The 23,023-nt window shown below is 45.1% G+C and overlaps 2 protein-coding genes across 3 annotated transcripts in view; both read left to right on the top strand.

The window, feature by feature from the left end:
* Positions 1–7,733, top strand: part of RSPRY1 (ring finger and SPRY domain containing 1) — a 48,373-nt gene extending 40,640 nt beyond the window's left edge. The window contains exons 10-15 of the mRNA XM_053270414.1: positions 519–662; positions 1,803–1,914; positions 3,373–3,475; positions 4,080–4,232; positions 5,406–5,510; positions 6,687–7,733. Of these exons, the coding sequence (XP_053126389.1) occupies positions 519–662; positions 1,803–1,914; positions 3,373–3,475; positions 4,080–4,232; positions 5,406–5,510; positions 6,687–6,783 (714 nt within the window). The 3' untranslated portion in view covers positions 6,784–7,733. The remainder of the gene's footprint in view (positions 1–518; positions 663–1,802; positions 1,915–3,372; positions 3,476–4,079; positions 4,233–5,405; positions 5,511–6,686) is intronic.
* Positions 7,734–11,923: 4,190 nt separating this feature from the next.
* ARL2BP (ADP ribosylation factor like GTPase 2 binding protein) lies at positions 11,924–21,354 on the top strand. 2 transcript variants are annotated; one of them, XM_053270705.1, is made up of 7 exons: positions 11,924–12,062; positions 13,654–13,705; positions 14,820–14,881; positions 16,757–16,863; positions 17,709–17,794; positions 18,979–19,075; positions 20,782–21,354. In XM_053270705.1, the coding sequence occupies exons 2-7, from the start codon at positions 13,668–13,670 to the stop codon at positions 20,878–20,880; spliced, it is 489 nt and encodes a 162-aa protein (XP_053126680.1). In that variant the 5' UTR covers positions 11,924–12,062; positions 13,654–13,667; the 3' UTR covers positions 20,881–21,354. The 2 variants fall into 2 exon arrangements, with proteins under 2 accessions (XP_053126680.1, XP_053126679.1); XM_053270704.1 differs by having other exon boundaries at positions 11,935–12,079.
* The last annotated feature ends 1,669 nt before the right edge of the window (positions 21,355–23,023 follow it).

Genomic DNA, 23,023 nt, shown 5'->3' with positions numbered 1-23,023 from the left:
GCAGGGGTGGCAAGCCTGCAGCCTGGGCAAGCATACTTTTGTGGCACTGAGTCAGACCTGAATCTCTGCATGCCTCCTCCATCTGCGCTGCTGCCTGCTCCCTGTCTCGGAGGGCTGGGGCTGCAATAAGACTGCCCCTGTCCTGTCTGGTGCATGTCTTTCTTGGTCTGACAGTAACAAAACAATAAGCAACTAGTTGTGATCTACATCATCTTATTCCCATTGTAGAATTCAGATTTTTCTAGGGGCAGAGTTTGGTTAGCTCACTACTCCAGATCTGTTGGGTGTGCTTGCTACATTGTGGTGACTGCATAGAATTTGAGTGCTTACAAGATTGAAAGTAGACTGATAACTGTGTTAAACATGAAATCGTTTAGTTTTTCATTCCAGATAATTAATCAGTTGCCTCAAAGTGAATGCAGGCAGCATAAGACTCAGGATTTCCATGTGGATCCCAGCTTGTCCTGCTGCGTTACCTTCTTTTGGAAGACACATTATCATTCTTTTTTTTTTTAAAGGCCCGGTGTGACGCCTCATCTTTTGAAAGCGTCCGATGTACCTTCTGTGTGGATTCCGGGGTTTGGTATTATGAAGTCATGGTCATAACCTCTGGAGTTATGCAGATAGGATGGGCCACCAAAGACAGCAAATTTCTCAATCATGTAAGTGACCTAGAAGTACCATCTTCTGCCCTATGAACTGGTACACTTAGATTGGTAAGTAAGTAATAAGTTTATTGTTGCAACCACAACATAACATAAAAGAACCAAGAGGTTATATCAGGTTGAGCTAAAACTAATGCTGCATTTTAGAACATACCCATTTTTTTGAGTTTAAAAGAAAGCATAGTGGAAATAGCAATTTGACAGCTGACATGTGGAATCGCATCCACAAAAAAAGAAGTCAAACGTTCTGCATCCAACTCCTTCGGATTAGATTGGTGTTGGAGATCCTTTCCTGGTCTCCCTGTCTTTTTGAGATCTGTGGTGGCTCCACACTTGTGGAATATTCTCCCCAGAGAGGTCTCCCTGCCACTATCTTTTTGGCACCAGGTAGAAACTGTTTGGGGTTTTCTGTGACTTTGGCTTAAATGCCCTTTTAAACATCTCAGGTGTTTTGGTTTGTATTTTTAAATATTTGCTGGTTTTGTGGCTGTAATGTTAACAGTAAGAATTCTGGAAAGACGACAAACAGATTATTTGGTGAATAGGTTATGCTGTGATCTAGTATACTTAGTGATATCTAGTGATCTAGTTATACCCCAAACACACACATATTGGCCCCCGAAAGTCCCAGAATGCCCTGCACTAGTGCATGGGGCATTCTGGGGAGCCCCCCCCCGATGCCAAGAGGCTTGTTGTAGCCTCCCAGTTGGGGGTCTCCTCTTGAGTTGCTGCGGCGACACACGGCCAAGTAAACGGGGTTGGCGGAGCATTCACTCCACTAACCTCATTTAAGGGGCGGGGGAGAATAAGAGGGCTTGCCGCTGGGAGCCACACACCTTGTTTCTACTGCCCATGAGAATAGCCTCGTTGTCTTGTTGCTGGTTGTTGTTGCACCATCCCTGGGCCTAGGCTTTAAAACATCTGAGAGGACAGGTCTTTGCCCTAAGAGGCCTACAATCTTCCCAGATTGTAAAGATCTGTGTTGCATCAACACGGGGAGGGAAATAAAGGCAGGGTCATCAACAGGGAGATTTCTGTTACAGTATAGATGTTGGCTCGTTTTTTTAAAAAAAAATTCTTCCTACTAATTTTGTCATGTCCAAGAAGATTTAATTCTGTGTTCCGTTTTCCCTGAAGGAAGGTTATGGTATTGGGGACGATGAGTACTCCTGTGCATATGACGGCTGCCGGCAGCTGATTTGGTATAATGCCAGAAGTAAACCGCATTCTCACCCATGCTGGAAGGAAGGTACTTGGCCCACCTTTATCACACCTGTTGTTGTCTTGTCTTTGCTGGGAAGTTGTTCTAGGGCTCTCCTGGGATGGAATAGACTAGTATTTTTTAGTAGCTTCCTAGAGTTTTCTGCCTCGCACCTACCATTTTAGATGGTCCTTGAAGGGAATTCATGCATTCAGCAGAATCGGTTGGTAAAACTCTTCTTGGACTGTACCGTCTTAGGCGATGGGAGGTGGCAGTTTGTAGGTTTGAATGCTTCCTCATAGTGGGAGATGGGGAACACTTTTTCCAGCAACAGGAAAATTAGTGGGCCAATGAAAACTCGGGTGGGGGTGTTCCTCTGACTTGCTCATCTTCTATCCACAGGAGTTGGGGGTTTTGCTTTGAGAAGCATTTGGACTTCCAGCTCCCCACTCTTAGCCTGAAGTCAGTACAGCTGAGAAAAAAAACTTTCACTGGATTCTGCTAGACAACTAAACTAGCCCTAAATTGAAATCCATTTTTCCATACTATTGAGGGAAGAACAAGGAGGCCCAGGGAAATGAGTGTGATTTATTTTTTTTCAGTCTGACTCTAAGAATGTTTGGATAATGGAACAGATTACCCAGAGATGTTGTGGGGGTTTCTTTCCTAAACTGGTGACTTCTGGGCATGTCCACACATCTGCTTCCTGTGCTCTTGATTCAGTACGTTAGGAATAAATTAGAAGTGTAAGCAACTTCTGCCAAAGCCAGAACCCCTGCTTATTGTTGACCATGGTTAGTGGTATAGATGCAACACTAAACCACAGTTAGGCCCAACAAGGGAAAAGAGGTGGGATTCATGCTAGAGAGGAGCATGCATCCTCAGGGCTGCCCTCCAATTTGCAAACAACATGGTTGGGGCTGTAGCCCAGTGGAAGAGTATCTGCTGGGCATGCAGAAGGTCCCAGGTTCAGTCCCTGGCAGCATCCCTGTAGGGCTGGGAAAGACCTGAAACCTTGGAGAAGCCGCTGCCAGTCAGTGTAGACAATACTGAGCTAGATGGACCAAGGGCTTGACTCGGTATAAGGCACTTTCCTAAGTTCCTATGTAATACAAAAGCTATATCAGGCCTATGAAGACATGTGGCAATTTTTTCCATAAATGAGATTAAAAGAAACAGAGGAGGAGGGAAGGAGAAACTAAAATGGAGTTACCCAAGCAGGTGAACTGTTCTGTATGCGGCAATCCATTGCATACAACATCCCACTCCAAGTGGGAGTGGATTTTTGTGGCAGCACAGATATGTCCTGAATCTGTGGAGTCCTGGCACTGCAGAGCTTTGGATTAGATTATACCTGAGGGCCCTTCAAATTCAGAGTCTAAATATTCCTCCTTCACATAAATCAAACCTGTCTTGAGGCAGTTCTTATTGCAAAAGGTTTACATCGGGTGTGTATATATTTAATCAGATTTGTAACTGCCTTGTATGTTTTGTGTTTGACTTAAGGTGACACAATAGGATTTTTGCTAGACCTGCAAGACAAGAAAATGATTTTTTATTTAAATGGAAACCAGCTTCCTGCTGAGAAGCAAGTCTTCTCTTCTGCTGTGTAAGTAGAGAGTCCTCTTGAGGGCTGTTAGCCTTTCTCAGTATTTGCAAGTAGATCATTCAGATTTTTTTGTTTTGTTGCAAACGTGCATTAACCTACCTGCTGTACTAGCCATAAGGAGCACAAGTAAGAGCTGTCTGAAGATGTTCAGTGCCTAGAAGAGAAAATATGCACACAGCTTTGCCTTGCTTCGACCCTTTTCCATCCTCCCCTGCCCACCCCTGCACACACATCTTGCTGGCTTAGCTCTGAGAGCTGTTCTTTCCTTCCCTCTTCTAGCTCCTATTCCCTGAGATTTTTATTCTGAAGCCTTACAGATTGCCTTTCTGTCTCGTTCATCTCTGGGCTTCCTTGGGACACTTCTGGACAGTTAGAATGTAGGAAATTGGGTGCAATCTGAACTAGTCAGCCCTTCCAACTAGACTGGAAAATATCCACAGCTAGTAAAATCATTCGATTCACAGAGACTTCCAGCCAAGGTGTCTTGTCTGTGAGCTCTCTGATATTTTGGACAATTCTACAAATTGTGGCCTTTCTCAGTCTTATAGGAAGGGCATTTGAGTGTCAGACAGTTTGTCTCTGATCTAATCCTTTTGCTTTGTAGGTCTGGCTTCTTTGCAGCAGCTAGTTTCATGTCTTATCAACAGTGTGAATTCAACTTCGGAGCAAAGCCTTTCAAATATCCACCATCAGCTAAATTTAGCACCTTTAATGATCATGCCTTCCTGACAGCAGACGAGAAAATAATTTTACCAAGGTAATGTTTTCTACTTGTCCGGGCATGAAACTGAAGAGCTAGGATAAAGTTTGTGCCTTGTTGGGTTTGAAATGTTTGTATATAATGGATTCTGTGAAGCTTTTGTTGTTTTGAAGTTGTCAGCTGCAATTTTGAACAATGCCACCTATAACTGGACTAGCCAATTGTGCTCTGGGCTTTTTAAAATATTGCATTGAAAAAATTCTGACTGAAAGTAATGTGGGGAAATGGAAAGCACCTTCAGTTCCAAGGGATATATTTGGAGCAAAATTCTGTGAAAAATAAATCCATAAATCCTATGGATTATTTTTGATTGGATTTAATGAATTCTTCATAATTTAGCTAGTTTCTGTGAACTGGGGGTTTTGTGGTGTTTCATGAAGAAGCTGTTTCTAAAAGGGAATGAAGGAAAGAGGGAGATCCTTTATATCCTGGGTCTGTCCTGGTTGCATATGAATGGAAGCCTAGAAGTGTGAGCACTGCAAGCTAATCCCCTCAGGGGATGAAGCCGCTCTGGGAAGAGCAGAAGGTTCCAAGTTCCCTCCCTGGCAGCATCTCCAAGACAGGGTTGAGAGAGATTCCTGCCTGCAACTTTGGAGAAGCCGCTGCCAGTCTGTGTAGACAATACTGAGCTAGATGGACCAGTATATGGCAGCTTCCTATGACTTCCTTCTCCATCCAAGGGCTAGCCATTTCTTTTTTTCCCTGGTAATAATTTTTGTTCCTTTAAATGACAATATTAGATCTTCCAGAGACCAACTTTCATGTTGGACAATAGAATTTGTGCTTGATTGCTTTATTTTTAAAATGTGTACTCCATCTTTCTCTTAAAAATGCTCCAAGTGGCTTCCAACGATGTACAATAATAAAAATTAAAAGTTCAAAAACCTTTTGAGCCAAATCCTTTTGGAAGAAGACCGTGAAAGAAGAAGCGTGACAGGCCTGCTTTGGCAGCAAGTTCCAAGGTCATGGACTGCTTCCCAACCAAGTGCCATTCAGATGTTGGTCGGATGTAGCGAGGGGCATCCACAGAGGACCTTCGGCAGTGCAATCGCTGGACAGAATGCCCGTCTCTTAGTGCAGGGGTTCCCAACCTTGGGTGTTGTTGGACTACAACTCCCATTGGCTGAATCAGTTAGTCCAGAGTAACGTTTGTCTCCTTCTCGTTTTCAGACATCGGCGCCTGGCCTTGTTAAAGCAAGTAAGCATCCGAGAAAACTGCTGCACCCTCTGCTGCGATGAAATAGCAGACACAGAACTCAGGCCATGTGGACACAGGTACTATGGTGACTTTTATTATTATGCTATGGGGCCTGTGTATGCAAGATGCAACTTCTTACTAGCCTGGATAACTGAATATTTCCATCAGAGGAGGCATGGCCCTGAACACCAGCTGCTGGTGGACACCTGCAGGAGCGGGTGGTTGCTTTCTTTTCCCTACTTGTTGGCTGCTGAGTGAAGCGGGATGCTGGCCTAGATGGGCCTCTGGGCTGATCCAGCAGGGCATTTCTTCGTTCCAGCCTTCAAAAGTCTTAGCAATCTGATTTATGTATGCAGCCAGATGTTGTGGTAGAGCAGACTGTGTCACTTCAGACTACAGGTGGAGAGTGCTGTTTTTGCATAATTTTTTTCTCTTCCTTCGCCTCAGTTTAAAAAAACAAAACAAAAAACCCTCCCTGGAAGGGGAAAAGCAGTACAGCAGGGAGAGTAGTTCTAGGCCAGCTTTCTTCTTGCTGCATTTGTTTTCTACTTGAAAGGAGTTTTTCCTCGGTAGGGCAACATTAAAAGGTTGACGGGAGAGGGGTCTTTGCTTGCAGTCTGAAATGGTACCACCCATGCTCTCCCCTCAGGACTAATTCCCAATTTGTTCTGCTGAAAGCATAGATCAGGTCCAAGTTACAGGACAATGAAGATAAAGTTTGGGTTTTATTTCTTAAAATAAGTATCCGTGTAATAAATCAGTATCGGTGTAGTAACCACTATTCAAACAAAACTGAAAAGCTGGGATTGCACAAGCTGCACACAGACCTCCTGCCCCAAGTCAGTTCTTGGATTTAGGAACATGGGAGGCTGCCTTATACCGAGTCAGACCCTTGGTCCATCTAGCTCAGGGTTGTCTACACTGACTGGCAGCGGCTCTCCTGGGTTTCAGGCAAAAGTCTGAACCCTACCTAGAGATGCTGCCAGGGATTGAACCTGAGACCTTCTGCATGCCAACGCATCTGTCTTATTAAACCATGTCAACAAAAATGGACTTAAATAAGTCCATTTTATTTCTTTTAAAGAAATGAGACAATGGTTAGAAGAGACCCCATCAGTTCAGATTTATCTTTATTTAGCTACTGGAAGGATTATTGTTCCTGAGGAAATGTTCTGTTTAATCCTAAAACTTGCATACTTCTATGCCAACAGAAACTGCCATAGTAACCTCCCTTGTACCCTTGTCCTTTTTAGTGACCTGTGCATGGAGTGTGCCTTGCAACTGGAAACCTGCCCCTTGTGTCGACAAGAAATACAAACCCGAGTCCGACAGATTGCCCACATTTCATGACACGTGGGGAACTTGATCCCAGGGACTTGCCTCCAATCCATTCTAGCTAGTGCCAGAAAGGACAAAGGCACCCCCGAACCAGTCCACACATGTGCTGAAGGCCCAGTCGTGGCCCGCTCTCAAGCTGAACAGTTGCCTGTTTCACCTAAGATGGAAGCCTGTTAACTCTCTCCACTGTCTCAGCCATGGATTATTATTTTTTAGCAGTAGTGAAAGCTGGTGGTACAACACGAGTTACTGGTTTGTCTCCAGCGAAGACCACTGGAGAGTCTCTCTCACATTCTCTTTCCCTCCCTTATTTCTCCCCACCACCCTTCTCCTGCCCCCTTCCCCTTTCTTATCGTGTGCTGAAGATTTTGCACTGGAAACATATGGTTTATAATCTCCTATAATGGGAACATATCAGTCTCTAAAACCTTTTATTTTTGGCAGCCGATGGTCGTCTAAAACAAAACGCCAATATTTCTTGGTCAATGTAGCTTCCTGCTGGTCAGAGACCCTCTGTATTTTTGGACAGTTAATATGAAAATGTTCAAAGACTTGAAATCTACATGAAGAAACCAATTTGTAAAGAAGGCATGGAGTCTATAGAAGAATCCAAATTTTTTTGATAACTCAGTGATTCCAAAGAACATTCTTTTCTTTTCTTTTTTACTGCAGAAAATTGGTGGTATTTTCATTCATAGTGTTTCTTACTTCAATTTCAGTACCTACATTTTTTGTGAAAGTAAACTAATTTTCAGGAGGAATTCTTACCATATCTGCAGTGCTGGACTAGAAAGAGTTTGATATTCTGAGTGTTTTTAAGGTACCGCTGGTCATTGCTTTTAAAAAATTCAGTATTGGTTCTTGCAAGTTCTGTATGTTTTTAAGAATACTGAGATCTGGAAAGAACATGGAGCAAACATGTTAATATTGTTTTGAAAGAAATATATGTTATTTGAATAGCAGGTCAGCCTAAAGGTGGTCAAGCCTACTGTTTGCTGAAACAGACGCTTAACATGATTAGATTTGGCTACGCTCGTATCTGCACACTTGGTATTTGTGTGAAGCCACGGTATACAGTTTCTGTGAGCGTCTGAAACTCCCGTATCTAAAACTATACAACGTGTCAAAAAATTCATTCAACTTTATATAGAGATCTCTCATTCCATGGTAGTGCAGAAAAAGTGCATTATGAGAATTTCTTTCTTTCTTTCTTTCTTTCTTTCTTTTTTAACGAAAGCAAGTTTTTAGTTCTTAATAGCTGTGAAGATAGGCTTGAAAGTATTTGTGAGCAATGCCTACAGGAAGCTGGAGGGGGTAGGATTTGAATAACATTCCAGCAGTTCAGAGTGGGGCATCAGTTTCTGATGTAGCTCCTTGCCCCTCATAACTACTCCAGCCAAGGGTAATTATGCAAATTGATTTAGAGTGCAGAATTCAGTTTTGAAAGCATTGAAAACAATTAAGATTCTGTACATCTTAATTGCCCTTGCATTTAGCCCTTTCTAGTTTGTCAGTGACTTGCACTGAATACCTGTTTGAAAATGAATTCAATTTAATGTTCAGCTAAGGGTGTTCTGGATGGGCCAGGATCCAGAAGTTTCTGCAGGTGTTTCTATGGATCCCAGTAGCCCCCACAAACCAGCTGCCCAGCCATTTCTGAAACGAGAGAGTTTTAAAAGCAGGTTTTGATAAGAGACATTTGGAGAAGGGTGGGAGGGTGTGTCTGTGTCCATAGAAGAAGTGAAAAATCCCCTTGTGTCTCTTTGGAGCCTGGCCATTTCACACTTGTGCTGCTATTTGTTGGAAAACCAGTTAACCATGATATTTGCCAAATGGGATTGTTTGTAACTTTGCACTGGCTCCTCTCTTTTTGCAGCCCAGACTTTGCTGGCTCTCTTGTATTTCTATAGTGGGATTAATGGAGTCTTTTTAAAAAGAAGGTTGTAATTACCGTCCCTCACACACACACACCCAAAAAGGCACTTCACATCCCAGAGCTGGCTGCTGTCCCTACATACCTTTGCACGACTCTGAGCTTTCCCTCTCTACCTACCCCCTCCTTGCATCTGATTCTGTTCCCATAGTACTTCCTCTTATAGCTGCATGATATCCTTTGACATAATTGTTCAGTGTTGCACTTGTTCTCCCCTTTCACCCAGCAATGGTTATTCTGTACTTGCTTTCAGTTGGAGAGAACTCCCGAAAAACATTGAGTTTTTAGAAGTGCTGGAATCAAGGTGCTGCTCAAAGGTTACTTGTTTCCACTGTCCAAACCATCTCGCTTTCGGTTCTCATTATGGAGTATCGTGAAATCAACGATGCGAGATGGACCACATTTCAAAAGGAATTACTGGTTCCTAACCTGGGGGGGCTTCAGATGTTGCTGAACTACTGCTCCCATCAGCCCCAGCTACAGTTTATTGTGGTTGGGGCTGATGGGAGTTGTAGTTACTAATGTCTATAGCCACCACCCACCCCCAGATTAGGAACCACTGTTTTGGTCTCACTGTGCCATAAAACACTTTGCCTCCTTTCATGTTTTTGTATCTCAAGCTACACAGCCCCATGAATGGGAATCTGGGTGATGAGGGTGTGAGTCCTGCTGCTGCCGCCGCCACAAGTAAACCATTCTCTCTTCCCCCTCTCTCAGGTCACCATGAAGACTAACAAATGTATTCTGGCAGAAGCCTTTGTGGGCCAGAGCCACTCGGTCAAACTCATGAAGTGTTATCAAAGGCTAACAGACGCATATGGATAGAGAAATGTCTGGGCAGGGTAGCGGGGGAGTTTAACACAGTGGGGCCAGGGGGCCCAGCAATGCAAGGGAAAGGGGTGTCCCACTCCCATGGAGAGCACAGATGCAAACACGTCTCCAGAGCAAACGTTCCATCCTGTGTAGATGTGGCCGACTCCCAACAGATAAGGGACTAGGCAAGCCAGGTGAATAGTGTGCCTGCTTGCCATGCCTGAGGAGGAACAATTCCTTCTGTGGTGAACTTGGTTTATTGCCAGAAGCCGTCATCCTTTTTGAGGTGTCTGTGTACAGAATTCATCGGGCTTTGCTTATTATCATTGGAGAGTCAGACTCATTCTGCCTGGATCCTACTGATCTAATGCATTTATATGCCACTTTAAAAAAAAATACATTTTTCCAGAAGGTTACAACTAAAATAAATTATAACTTCATCATAATACTCTTCAATTTAAGTATCACAAGGTTTTACTCTTTGTACCTTGTTTTATCTGTGCTCTGTTAGGCAAGTCATGTTTATCACTGTGTACATTTATTGGGCCTTCTAGCCTCACGTTTTAAAAATAAACTATCCACTTCCACTCCTCCTGAAACAAGGTATAGATACATATCCCCTCATGAAGCTGGTTCTTCTGACTCCTACAAGCTTCTGCCACACATTATTAATGGCAAGAGATTTTGCTGCCACAACAACAAAATCCAACAACTCTGGATCTTGTCACTCTGTAAAATGCGGGTAATAGTGGCCAGGATCATGATGAGGATGCCCACCAAGGCTGAAAAGTATCTGGCAAGAGGAGGGTTGAAGTCAGAATTTGTTTGGGGTCACTCTGGTGGCTTTGGAATGAGCTGGGTATGGGTGATTTGTGTTTGATTTTGACTACTGCAAATCACTAAAGCATTTCTTTAAAAATTGCTTGCAAAGCATGCAGTAGACCACTTGGCCCCAGCACAGAGACGGCAGCTGTGACTGAGGACAAGCCATCTGCATCTCCAATAACCACCCAAAAGACACCATTAAACCTTCCTCAATTAAATTCGGCTTTGCCTGCAAAAAGGGAAATGTTTATTCTCTTCTGGAGCCAGTCCAGCTGTCCATCACTGCCAGGACAAACGTGCTCTCCGTAACCACGCAATCAAGAGTTCTCCTGTGGAAGGAAAGGCACGCTCAAGCGGGAAGCTGAGCAGCCAGAATAAACTGAGCACTTGGCAGCTTCTCCAATGCAGCAAGTTGTGCAATGGAACAATCTTGGCAATTGATGAGCAAATACTTAACAGGCCATTCAGGGCCACTAAGGTGAGTGGGACTTACTGCTAAGTATGATAGAATTGTAACTGTAAGCCATTTAAAGGGCACCAAAGAATTTTAAAATGATCTAGCAAACACACACACACACACACAACCCTGTAGCAAAGGATCCATAAGAACAGCCCTGCTGGATCAGGCCCAAGGCCCATCTAGTCCAGAATCTTGTCACACAGTTTCCCACCAGATGCCACTGGGAGCCTACAGGCAGGAGTTGAGGGCATGCCCTCTCCTGCTGTTACTCCCCTGCAACTGGTACTCAGAGGCATCCTGCCTCTGAAACTGGGGGTGGCCCACAGCCCTCCGACTAGTAGCTGTTGATAGACCTCTTCTCCATGAAGTTATCCAAACCCCTCTTAAAACCATCCAGATTGTTGGCTGTCACCACATCTTGAGGCAGAGAATTCCACAAGTGGATTATGCGTTGTGTGAAAAAGTACTTCCGTTTGTGGGTCCTAGATTTCCCAGCAATCAATTTCATGGGATGACCCCTGGTTCTAGTCTTATGTGAGAGGGAGAAGAATTTCTCTCTCTCCACTTTCTCCACACCATGCATGATTTTACAGACCTCTATCATGTCCCCCCGCAGTCGTCATTTTTCTAAACTAAAGAGCCCCAGGTGTAGCCTTGCCTCATAAGAAAGGTGCTCTAGGCCCCTGATCATCTTGGTTGCCCTCTTCTGCACCTTTCCCAGTTCCACAATGTCCTGAGCGATTTCTGTGTCGCCCCCCTGAGCCATTTTTAGAAGGGCGGTATAGAAATCGAATGAATGAATGAGGGATGAATGGCAATGACGGCCCTCCACCAAGCCACGCCTCCCTCAAACTCCAGCGCCTCCGCCAGGCGACTGCCCAGGAAAGGAAGGGTAAGCCCCGCCCATTTCTCTCTCTCTCTCTCTGATTGGCTTCCGCCTCTACCCTTTCTTCGATATTTTAAGAAGAAATTGCAATATGACAGAGGTTGTGGGCAGGAAACAGAAAGCAGCTTCATTTGACCCTACTGAGCATGCTCCAATACTTTTGAGCATGCTCCGATGCACAGGAAACTAGGCGGCTCTCTCCACCGGCCGCTGTCATTGGTCGGAATGAAGGGACTCTGGCCCGGAAGTGCCCGTTTCCTAGGCAACGGGAGGAGGAAGAGGATCTCTCGGCCACTGGAGCGGACTCTATGGGGCAGGAGGCCCCGTTCCTTGGCCTGGAGATCGAAGCGGCGCGGCTGCTGCTTGGAGGACGGGTACGAGCCCGGAAAAGGTGTCTGGAAAGGGAGGACTAAGGGGAAGCGCGCGGCGGGGACCCCAGCAAGGTGGACTGCCTGGGAAGATGGAGGCTCCACTTATTCGCCAGAAAGCCCTGCCAGCCATTGACAGGCCTCCTCCTTTTATGCCCCCGGAAAGCCACCCGAGGAGCTAGTGGCGATCAAGGTTCCCTTTAACAGGGATTCCCAGATGTTGCTGACTACAACTCCCAGAATCCCCAGCTGCAACAGCTTTTGCTCGGGGATTCTGGGAGTTGTAGTCAACATCTGGGAATCCCTGTTAGAGGGAACACTGGTGGCGATTGCCACATCTTGTGGCAGTGAGTTCCATAAGTTCTGGATTGCTAATCAATTTTTATGGATAGTTAAAGCCCCGAGTTCTAGGGTTGAACATAGGAAGCTGCCTTATACCCAGTCAGAGCTTTGGTCCGTCTAGCTCAGGATTGTCTGCACTGACTGGCCGCACGGCTCTCCAGGGTCTCCGTCTTTCCCAGCACTACCTGGAGTTGCAGTCGGGTTGAACCTGAGGCCCTCTGCATGCAGAGTAGGCGCTCTGCCACTGACCCTCCTCTTTCATCCCCATCTATTCTCTTATATAGCAATCCCAGAAGCTGCTTTGTCTCAAGAAAGTGCTGCTGGGAGCAGTGTGACTTTGGGCTGCTCCTCCTGAATGCTTGTATCTGTGTATTCGTGTACTGTTGGGCCTTTGAATATCACAGATATACAAGAACCCTCCCGTGTCCAGAAGCCCTGCTTATGATTGCCAGCTCACAACTTGCGATCTAGGGCTTCTCTGGATCCCACCCCTTCTTTCTAAAGCTGATCTCTGAGACATTCCTTATGGCCCTTTGTTCTGGACCACTAAAGCCCCCAATAAAATATGGCTGCTGTTTGTTTACTTGTGTACGTTTAAGATATTTGTGTGCCATCCTCCCTTCAAGGGAATGGAGAACATGCCTTATTATGTTTTAGAACATAAGAACGGCCCTGCTGGATCAGGCCCAAGGAGGCCCATCTAGTCCAGCATCCTGTTGCCCACAGTGGCCCACCAGATGCCTCTGAGAAGCCCACAGGCAAGAGGTATGTGCATGCCCTCCCTCCTGCTGTTGCTTCCCTGCAACTGGTACTCAGAGGCATCCTGCTTTTGAGGCTGGAGGTGGCCCACAGCCCTCCGACTAGTAGCTGTTGACAGACCTCTTCTCCATGAAGTTATCCAAACCCCTCTTAAAGACATCCAGGCTGTTGGCCGTCACCACATCTTGTGACAGAGAATTTTCTGTCTCGTGTGTACACCTACTGAGAGAGTAAGGCGTAGTCTGTGCCAGGACTCACCAGCCGGGCTGGCATCTGTAATTGGCACCATCCTTAGAACATATGAACGACTGACAGTTCTCCTAACCAAGTGCAGAGAGCATTTCCCTCACTGCTGTTGAGGTCAGGGGTTGGGAGGGTGGGCATCCAGATGAGAGAGCAGTGCACTGTTGCTAGAGAGACTTGAGCCTTGGCCAACTGCCAGCCATGAGGTTCTAGGGACAAGTCAAGGTGTTTAAAGGTTTATTTTGTGAAACAGGTGACAAAGCGGCGATGGAGACGTTAGAAGAAGAGAACTTTGGTGTATCCATGTAAGTCTATTTCAGGATTTGTCCAATGCTTGTTTTAAAAAGCCATCTATTGCATTTTTCTGATTCCAAGAGTAGTTTTTCCCCAGGTTCTGTAATGTTAGAAATCAGGGAGACAATAGAATCCAGAGACCTCTTCCTTTTGGGTAAATACAGATATAACCTCTACTTTATATGCATGTTTTAAGGGGGTCATCTTAAACTCAGCATTGTCTTCTCTCTGGGCACAGCTAATTAATGGCCATCTCCTTGAAGAAATAAAGTCCCCAAGCTAGTGATGCATTGTGTGGAGGACACCTTTTGCCTGTCCTGAGTTAGCCACTAATCAGGTTCATTGAGTGATCTGGAGTTTTGTTGTTGGAACTGAATCAGAGCAATTCCAAGTTGATTAGTGGTGGAGAACCACTTAATATTAGAACTCTGACTTGTTACATTTGTTCTTCCAGTACAAAAGAGCATGACAGGTGCTAGTAAAATAATGCATTATTTCAGCCAAATAATGAACCGCTGTACACTGAATATAATGGAAGTACAGAGATGAGATCAGTTCTCTGATCTGTAGTGAGAACAAGTGGACCGTAATGGCCAAGAGGCTGAGCTGTAGAACCAGGAAGTACAAAATCTTGCCTTAGCAATGTAGGTAGCCTTAGGCAAGTTCCTGTTCTCTAGGCTTTAGCTTATCTGTCGAATGGAAGTGGTGATGCTGACCTGCCTAACAGGGCTGCTTGTAAGGATTACTACAGGCCTTGACAAATTTTCTTTGGATCTAGGAGCCAGCCCCAAAATTTGGGGGCCAGCCAATGGACACTTGACAAAATTATCAGTCTTACTGATGGACTTATCCCCTTTGCAAGTAACATACTTAGAATAGAAACAGGACTACCTGAGACAAATACAGATTTTATTAAACAACTCTCTCTGAATATCCAAGCCTAGATGCCACTGTTAAAATTTTAGGCCCCCTGGTATCAGGGATTTATCAGGCCCTATATTTCTAAAATAACACTCTAATCTGCTATGAAAATGCAATGCAGTATTACTCGGTGTGCCCTGAGTTGTCCTGTTAATGTGCCTTCCGTAGTCATGTGAATCTAACCTGCCCTTGTTCCTATCTTAGTTCTTCCCCTTCCGATGCAGAATTTGATGCTGTTGTTGGATATTTGGAAGACATTATAATGGGTAAGTTTTGGTTCTTCCTAGATGGTGGTTTAAAACATTATTGCCACAGGTATTTGTACTGATGAACTGCTGTTCTAATCCTATTGCAGGTTGTGTTTTTTTTTAGTATGTCTAGACAATGTTTACCTGTTTTATTTATTGATAATGATCTTATTTGTTTAATGTGTAAGCTGCCTTGAGAGCGCCTTCAGTGCCACAAGATGCAGTTAAAAATTAATAAGTAAAATAAATACTGTACAAGGAAGGAGGAAGCTGATTCAGGCTAGATGTTAAGAGACGTCTCTTGGTGGCAGGAGCTGCTTGACAGTGGAACAGCCTGCCTCATGCAGTGGTGGGCTCTCCTTCACTGGTGGTTTTCAAACAGAGCCTGGACAGCCATCCCTCAGGGATGCTGTAGATTCCTGCAGTTGGACTAGAACAGGGGTCCCCAACCCCTGCATGGGGTACCCCTGGTGGTACTTTGAAGAGTCCCAGGTGGTACTCAGCAGGGTCTCAGCTATATGCTGGATGGAGCTCCCTGCTCCTGTCTGCTGCCCTCACGATTCCTCTGGAGTCTTTCTCCTCCTCCACATCTGGTCCCGAGTCCTTCTGACAGAGCTCGGCCAATTGCAGGCTCTGCCATCAGAGGGTGTGGCCAGCTTGCTATTGGCGGTGGGCAGGCGGGCTCGGAGGCAGAGCAGCCTGAAGCATACCGTGTGTGCATGTGTGTTGCCACTGCTTTCCTTCTAGGCTCCTTGTCCTCACCAAGGCTCTTTGCTTTTCCTTGCCCCTCTGCCAACCCCCTTTTCTCCTCTGCTGGACGTGCCACTGCCAGTCCTTTTCAAGGCTTCCTCATGTCTGTGTCCCCTCTGCACCCTCCTCTGCCAACTTCCTCCTTGTCTCCTTTCTCTCCCCTTTTGTTGGAAAGTGGTATGTAAATATTCATAGATTAGCAGTCTTTGGTTGTGGTTGGATGGAGGGTAATCTTGGTGGGGGGAAACTTTAGTAACTCCCTTGCAGCTAATTATATTGTGATTGTGGCTGTGTTCTTTTATTTGGGTGGAAGCGGGGAGTGGCTGTTACCTGAACTGTAACATATAAATGTGTGTGTGTGTGTGTGTGCGTGCACGTGCAATCGCATGCACACACAATCTCTAAGGGGGTTCTGAAGGGTGCTGAAGATCTGCAGCAGAAGTGGTACACTTGTTTTAAAAAGTTGGGAAGCCCTGGGCTGGAAGACCAACAGGAACTGTGGTTGCCACAGATTGCCTGCCCAGCCCTTTTCCCAGATAGAACTCACTGGAGGCTTAGGCACCTGGGAAGCAGCCTTCTGCTGAGCCAGATCCTTGGTCCATCTAGCCTACCCTGACTGGCAGCGGCTCTCTGAGGTTTCAGGCAGGAGTCTTTCCCAGGTCTACCTGGAGATGCTGCCAGAGATTGAACCTGGGGCCCTTGGCATGCAAAGCAGAGGCTCTGCCACTGAGCTATGGCCTCATCCTCTAAGGGGAATATCTTAAAGTATAGGCAGCTCTTGCATGTGGACACCCAGCCAAATGCGAACCCCCTGCTTAGCAAAGGGGGCCATTCGTGCTCGCTGTCGCAAGGCCAGCTCTCCTCGCTGGGCTTCATCTGCCCCTACCTGGTTTGTGTCAGTGACAAGAAGGCTTGGTGCTGCTGGAGACCTGGCTGACTCTTGAGAAGCACGGCCCTTCTGGGGGCCAGTGTGAGGGTTGCCTGTGCCCCCGTCGGTTGCAGCTGTGCTGTGGTTGTCACAGCTGACGTGGAACGCAGTGTGCTGGCTTTCAAGTTGCGGGCAGCACACCGATGAATGTGGCTACTGTTTCCACTAAATGGCCACACTGATTGTCATTCTATAGAACGGCTTTGTGATTTCAGATGATGACTTCCAGCTCATACAAAGGAACTTCATGGATAAGTACTACCAAGAGTTTGACGACACAGAGGAAAATAAGCTGATCTACACTCCTATTTTTAATGAATATGTAAGTGAGTGAGTGAGTCCTGTTTTGAAATTTCATAAAACAAATTATTTGCACATGTTGATGACCTTTGCTTTTGAGTGATTGCCAGCATATGAGCTAAAGCTCAGCTCTGTGGTTTACAGCAGTGCATAGAACTGACTGGCCAGAGACAGGCACAAGCAGGACCTTCAATCACATACTCAAAGGTCACATGAATCAGACCTTGGGACAGATGCTGTAGGCCGTCCAGTATGCTTCGTAGCCCCCTTGGGCCTCTCGTGGCCACACCACACTACTGTACCATGGCGGTTTGCCAAGTGACTGTTCTTGTGCCATGAATAGCAGTTTTGCAAGTGAAGCTTTTTATGGCATAGCAATGAGCATTAACACCTGCCAGTTAATGACAAAGACACAGCTAAAGAAGCTGCTCAAAAGCTGGCTACCCCAATTGCCTGCCTCTGGAATACCTCTGGCTTCTGACAGACATCTGTAGCAGCTGCAGGTTTTTAGTTGGGTTCTGAAAGTCTACACTGATCTTTCTGCGCCTTTCTCCACCCACCTTATAAAAGAACTAACTGTTTGCAGGGAATGTATCCCACATCCTGCCGCTTAAAGACAATGGGCAGAAATTCAGTAGGAATTTGCTTTTGAGGCAGAGACTCATTTCTGCATATTTTAGCTAGTGGATTCAACCACTACCAGCATTGTCTCTTGCATGCAGACCTAAAACATGGTCCAGTTGTTGGAAGTTCAGTAAACTACACCCAGTCTGTGTCCCCAAAGCAGTCCAGTGGGAAACAAACTTGACCTTGTATAATCTTCAGCTGGAAATAATTATCATAATAAAATAGTGTTCCTCATTTTAGATCTGCTTAGTTGAGAAATACATTGAAGAAAAACTCTTGGACAGGATTCCTGGTTTCAGCATGTCTGCATTCACCTTGTCATTACAGTAAGTTGGTTTTCCCTCCACTCCTCTGAGTCTGTTTTTCATCTTCTGTCCATTCTTGTTTTGTGCTTAAGTTGTTTTAAGAGCAGATTAGAGTTTTCTTTTCCCCCTCTCAGTGTGACCCTGCAGGAACATCTACGTCCTCGTGCTTTAAGATCTGCTGAGCCTTGGATGCTGGCTGTGATGTTCTGGCAGGGATTTCTCCATCATGGCACCATTACTGGGAAATAACCTCCCCAAGGAAGCATGCCTGGGAATGTGTTTTCAGTATCAGAGCTAAGGTCTTGGCCTTTTGCGCAAAAGCCCACTCCTGGTTTCCTCCCAGGCTTTCTTAGTTTCAGCTGCCTAATTTAGGCAAATTTTAAAAACGTTTTTGTTTATGAAAAACAAAAACAAACCCTGAACAATTGGGAGCCAGAAATCCTTGCAATTACTGCAAACCACCCAGAGAATTACTAGTACTGATCTACTAGTCACAATTTATTCAATTTATTTATTTTTGGCTGTTGTGGTTCAACAACAGTTGGAGATCCAAAGTGGCCTACCAGCCCTGTACTAGTAGATCCCAATCTCCTGCCTGCCCCTGATAAATAGCCTGCCTGGATCTGAAATGTTTGTGACATACAGGAATTGACAACTCATACACAAATGCAGACATATATTCTTCTATGGTTAACTTAATTCCAGGAAGAGAGGAACCTTAGAGGGCGCCTTCTTCTGCACGATCCCCACCGCACGTTAAGGTCATCTGAGGAGGTCTGTCTTCAGTTACCACTGGGGATCAAGGATCCATGCAACCCCACATTATTTGTGCGAATGTAAATCATGATGCTGGTGAATTCTTAAGGATGTCATCTCCAGTGCCTCTAGCAAATAGATCCTTAATATGTTTGGTTGGAACTCAAGAACCTGCTTACACGGTGCTCTCTCTTCCGTCTGCTACCACCCAACCATCCTTGTACACACGTTCAGGTGGATAAATTTACGTGCGAGCTAGGCATTCTCAAATATAGTAGATGGCAATTTCTGAACTTAAACAAATGCAGTTCTGGGAAATTCAGGCCGAGATGCCGTTTTTAAGTTGGCTTTCCATAGTTTAGCTTTTGCAGCCCCTCTAACCTGGATGCCCTTTAAAATCTGGAGCTTCTTTTCAGGTTTATAACAAATCCAATATCCCTTCTTCGCAGGCAACACAAGGATGAAGTAGCAGGGGACATCTTTGACATGCTTCTCACTTTTACAGACTTCCTGGCATTTAAAGAAATGTTCCTGGATTACAGAGCTGTAAGTACTGAAGAGTCTGGATGGCAGCCAAGTGTAGAGCTGGACCCATCAGTTCATCCAGGGCAGTTCTGTGTTCTACCACTGGTAGCAGCTCACGGGCAGAAGCCTGCTACCTGGGAGGGAACCTGGGGCCTTCTGCATGCACAGAGCAGAGGCCCCTTCCCTGCTCCTGCCTCCTTCTGAGAGTGAAAACTTGAACTCTAATTCAAGAGACGTTTAGGGCTGTCTTATACATTACAATATTTCTTACAGAAACAAATTCGCATATGGCATCCTAAGGCTCTCAGTGGGGAAGGGCGTGTGTTTATTTTCCCAAGTGCCCTCCAGGCAAGGGCTATTATTTTTCCCACGGCACAAATGTGGAAAGTGAGGCTGTAAGTGATATGCCCCAGGCCACCCGATGGAGGCTGACATTACTTCTGAACTAGAAAGATCTGAAGGTCCATTTAATTGGTTAGCTGTGTGTCAATTTCATGTGTTTCACTCAAGAAACCAGTATGGGGAAATCTCTGGAATACTGTGGTCCAAATGAATGTATGTTTGGTGAAACTGACACACAGCAGACTTACTTCTAAGCATTCAAAAGTGTTGTTAGTGTGGATCTTTGAAAACATTGGTCTTTTAAAAATGTTTTGTCTGAATAAATAGCATTTGAAATGACCCTAGTTCCAAGGGAAATTCCCTCAAGCAGGGAATTTCAAAAAGGGTGATTTTGCTGAAGCCAGAAGTAGAAAGATCACGCTCCAAACTTGTCCCGTTCCTCCTCCCCAAACTCTTTCCTTAAGAGTTACTAAAGATGCTGTATGTAATCACCTTGCTTCTACTTTACAAGAGAGCTCAGTCCTGTATGGGCTTATCAGGAAGGAATGAGTCCCATAAAGGATCATAATCTAAAAAGAAACTCCAGGGAGACACCAGCAGCAGCTACTGGTTAAATTGGGACGGTTTGCTCTCTGCCTTCGAAACACACCAGAGCACAACCCCTTTCCAAAGGCTGCCTCTTGCCCAGTTAGCAGGGGCAGTGCCCCAAACCCATGCCACCCCGCTCGTCAAATCCCTCTGTAATCCATCAGGTTTTGATTATAGTCAATAAGAACCAAGTTAATACCTACACACATTAATATTCTGTTCCAAGTGGACTTCCTTTGGGGCAGTGCTTTCCCTTGTTTGGAGAGATACCAGGCTCTGTGCATCTACGGTGAACCTAATAAAGGGATACTTCTATTTGGATTCTGTGGTGCAGATGGCAGAGAGCTAGCACTGCAGTCTTCTGCACACTTACCTGAGAGTAACCCTCTCTGGATTCAGTGAGGCTTTCTTCTTTGAGAACTGAATTTATATACTGAAAAGCCGTATATAAATATTAATAATAAAATTAAAAGAATGAGTTGGCCAAAAGAGACTAGGAAATGGGATATAAAAGTCCTAGATGAATGGCAGGCAGCTGTGCCAGATATCAGATCTGGCGAAACTGCCCACAGCAACCCAGAACGGCTAAAATCCTGGTTTGTTTCTAATTAGAGTTGAAATCCTCCATTTCTCCAGTAGGTGCCACATTCCACGAGGGCTTTCTTGCCCACAGTATTGCAAAAACTAAAACCCCTATGTTTGTTATGAACACTCTTCCCGTTTCAGCGAAACGCCTGCTGTTTAGAACTGCCACCGAACTAAAGTTGCGTTGTGTCTGCTTCTTCCTCTGTGTCTAGGAAAAAGAAGGAAGAGGTCTGGACTTAAGCAGTGGATTGGTGGTGACGTCGTTAAGCAAGTCCTATGTGTCTCCTGCTGAGAACAACCTGCGATTCTAGGGTCTGGCTTCTGACTGAGAGGTGTCGTCTTCACTTGGGACGTTCCAAACTCTAAAGGCAACAGAAGAGACGAGCATGATGCCTAGGCTCATGACAGGCCCAAACCTCTTCTCAGCTGCCCATGTGAATTAGTGTTTCTGTATGATCAGCAGCAAAGACCACCCTGGCCCTGTTAGGAGAATGGTCTCTTCGCACTTGGGCTTATTCTGTGCCAGCCAAATAGGATTTTGTGCCCTGGAGATCAATAAGTTCCATCATCTGTTTGGTGAGTCTATCCACTTTGCTCTCCTGGGAAGACAAGTGTCGAATCCACCATGACTAGAATGGTTCTCCCTGCACAGCCTCCTCGAGGTTGCGAAGCCTCAGCACCACCCTGACCTGGCAGGACACTTTTAGTATGATTTCAGATGCCACCTTTTGACTTTTAACAGGGAATAATGCTTGTATTTTATATGAATATATATTTAGCATGAAGCCACTCTCTTGTTTGTTCTGTAGAAATGGTAAATGTGTGTCACACCCCTCAGATCTTATTGTGTCACTTTGGGTCACCTTCACATTTGACCCACCTGAGCTACAAAAGTAACCATGTGGTTTTTGAAACACAGTTTGTGGATCTCCTGGCATCTACCAGCAGTACAGTATATACTCTAGTGTGGACCATATTTCCTGTGCTGTCAGTGTATGACTGTCATTTGGTTTCCTTCGAAGGAATTTTGGGAATTAGTGGTTTTTTGAGGTGATGAGATTTCCTCCAGCTTCTTCATAGAACTTCTGCTTTTCAGGTTCATTGGGGAAAGACCATGAGAGTTAAACCAGCTTACATTTAACATGTAGATATGTCCCCACATTGCAAGCCTCAGATGCTTTAAAGACTCATGGCCTCCCTTGTTGGGGACCATGGGACTCTAAGACGCTAGCAGTGTGGAAGGCAAACATTGCCTCCTTTTCCAACAAGGAAGAAATGGTTTTCACAGTGTGGTGAGCTACTGCCTTGATTCTGTGAGCAGCTCACAGTGCAAATCAGTCTGTGCCTGGCAAATCCTTGTTTTGGACTACATCTGGGGAGAGAAGGGCTTCCAAATCAGTGAAATTCTGCTCTCATGTTTCTCTTGCATATTTCCCTTTCAGGGTTGTGTTCTGTAATGCTTTTGCACTGTATGCTGATCTCCATACAAAAGCAAATGATATATTGCAAGAAGTAGGTTGGGTGTTTTTTTAGCTGTAGTTTGTTCTTGCAAATACCACCTATGCAAATGAGGAACCATCTTATCCCCTTCATGAAAGATAATGCTGCCAGTGGGAAGTTTGAAATGAGCAAGTCGCCCATTTGCAGACAGTCCCAGTGAACCATGCTGAAAATAACTGCAGTATTTATCTTGGTGCTGTTTGCTCTTTGAAGTCCAGTCTTGGTCCTTCCGTTCGAGCAACAAGGACTAAAAGACAGTAACAAGTCCCAAGTTTCCTTGCCCTTCTCCTTTGCACCATAAATGCCAGTTTAATTTCAAAGGTATTTTAACACCCTGACTGGCACAGGTTCTTCAGGAAGAAACAGGAGGGCGGGAAGCGACATCTAACCATGCCCAAGGTGGCCTAGGTGCATCGGGTTAGCTTTTATAGAGAATGAATGGATTTTCAATGCCTCAAGAGCATGGCACAGACTTGAGAATTCTCAGAGGACTACAGAGGAAGCATCATGTCTGCAATTGGTAGAGAAACAACTGCTCTCAAGAGCCTCAGTGTTGCCATTATTTGTATTCGTGTATTAATGTGTATCTGCTTCTGAAGCTAGCTTCATACCAAGAATAGAGCTGAGAGGAAATTCTGTGGTGATGCTACATTGATGTGTGTGAGAGATCAAACCTCTTCAAGTTCAATTAATTGTGTGCATTTCTCACAAATGCTGGACTTCTTCTTACCCCTTGGGCACTGCAAGGGTCTGTTCTGTCCCAGAAGAGTACCCCCTCTTAAAATTGGTTAAATATGTCCTACTACTTAAAAGGAAGCAGACTTCGAATTTAAGACCACGTTGGGTGGGGGTAGTCTTAAATTCAGAATCCACTTCCTTTTAACTAGTAGAACAAATGTAAATAACAAACAGCAGCAGCTGAGGAGGTAAATCTGTAGATGGTCTGTACTACTT

The sequence above is a fragment of the Hemicordylus capensis genome, chromosome 9, assembly GCF_027244095.1.
Source record: "Hemicordylus capensis ecotype Gifberg chromosome 9, rHemCap1.1.pri, whole genome shotgun sequence".
NCBI lineage: Eukaryota > Metazoa > Chordata > Lepidosauria > Squamata > Cordylidae > Hemicordylus > Hemicordylus capensis.
This window is presented reverse-complemented; position numbering and strand designations above follow the sequence as displayed.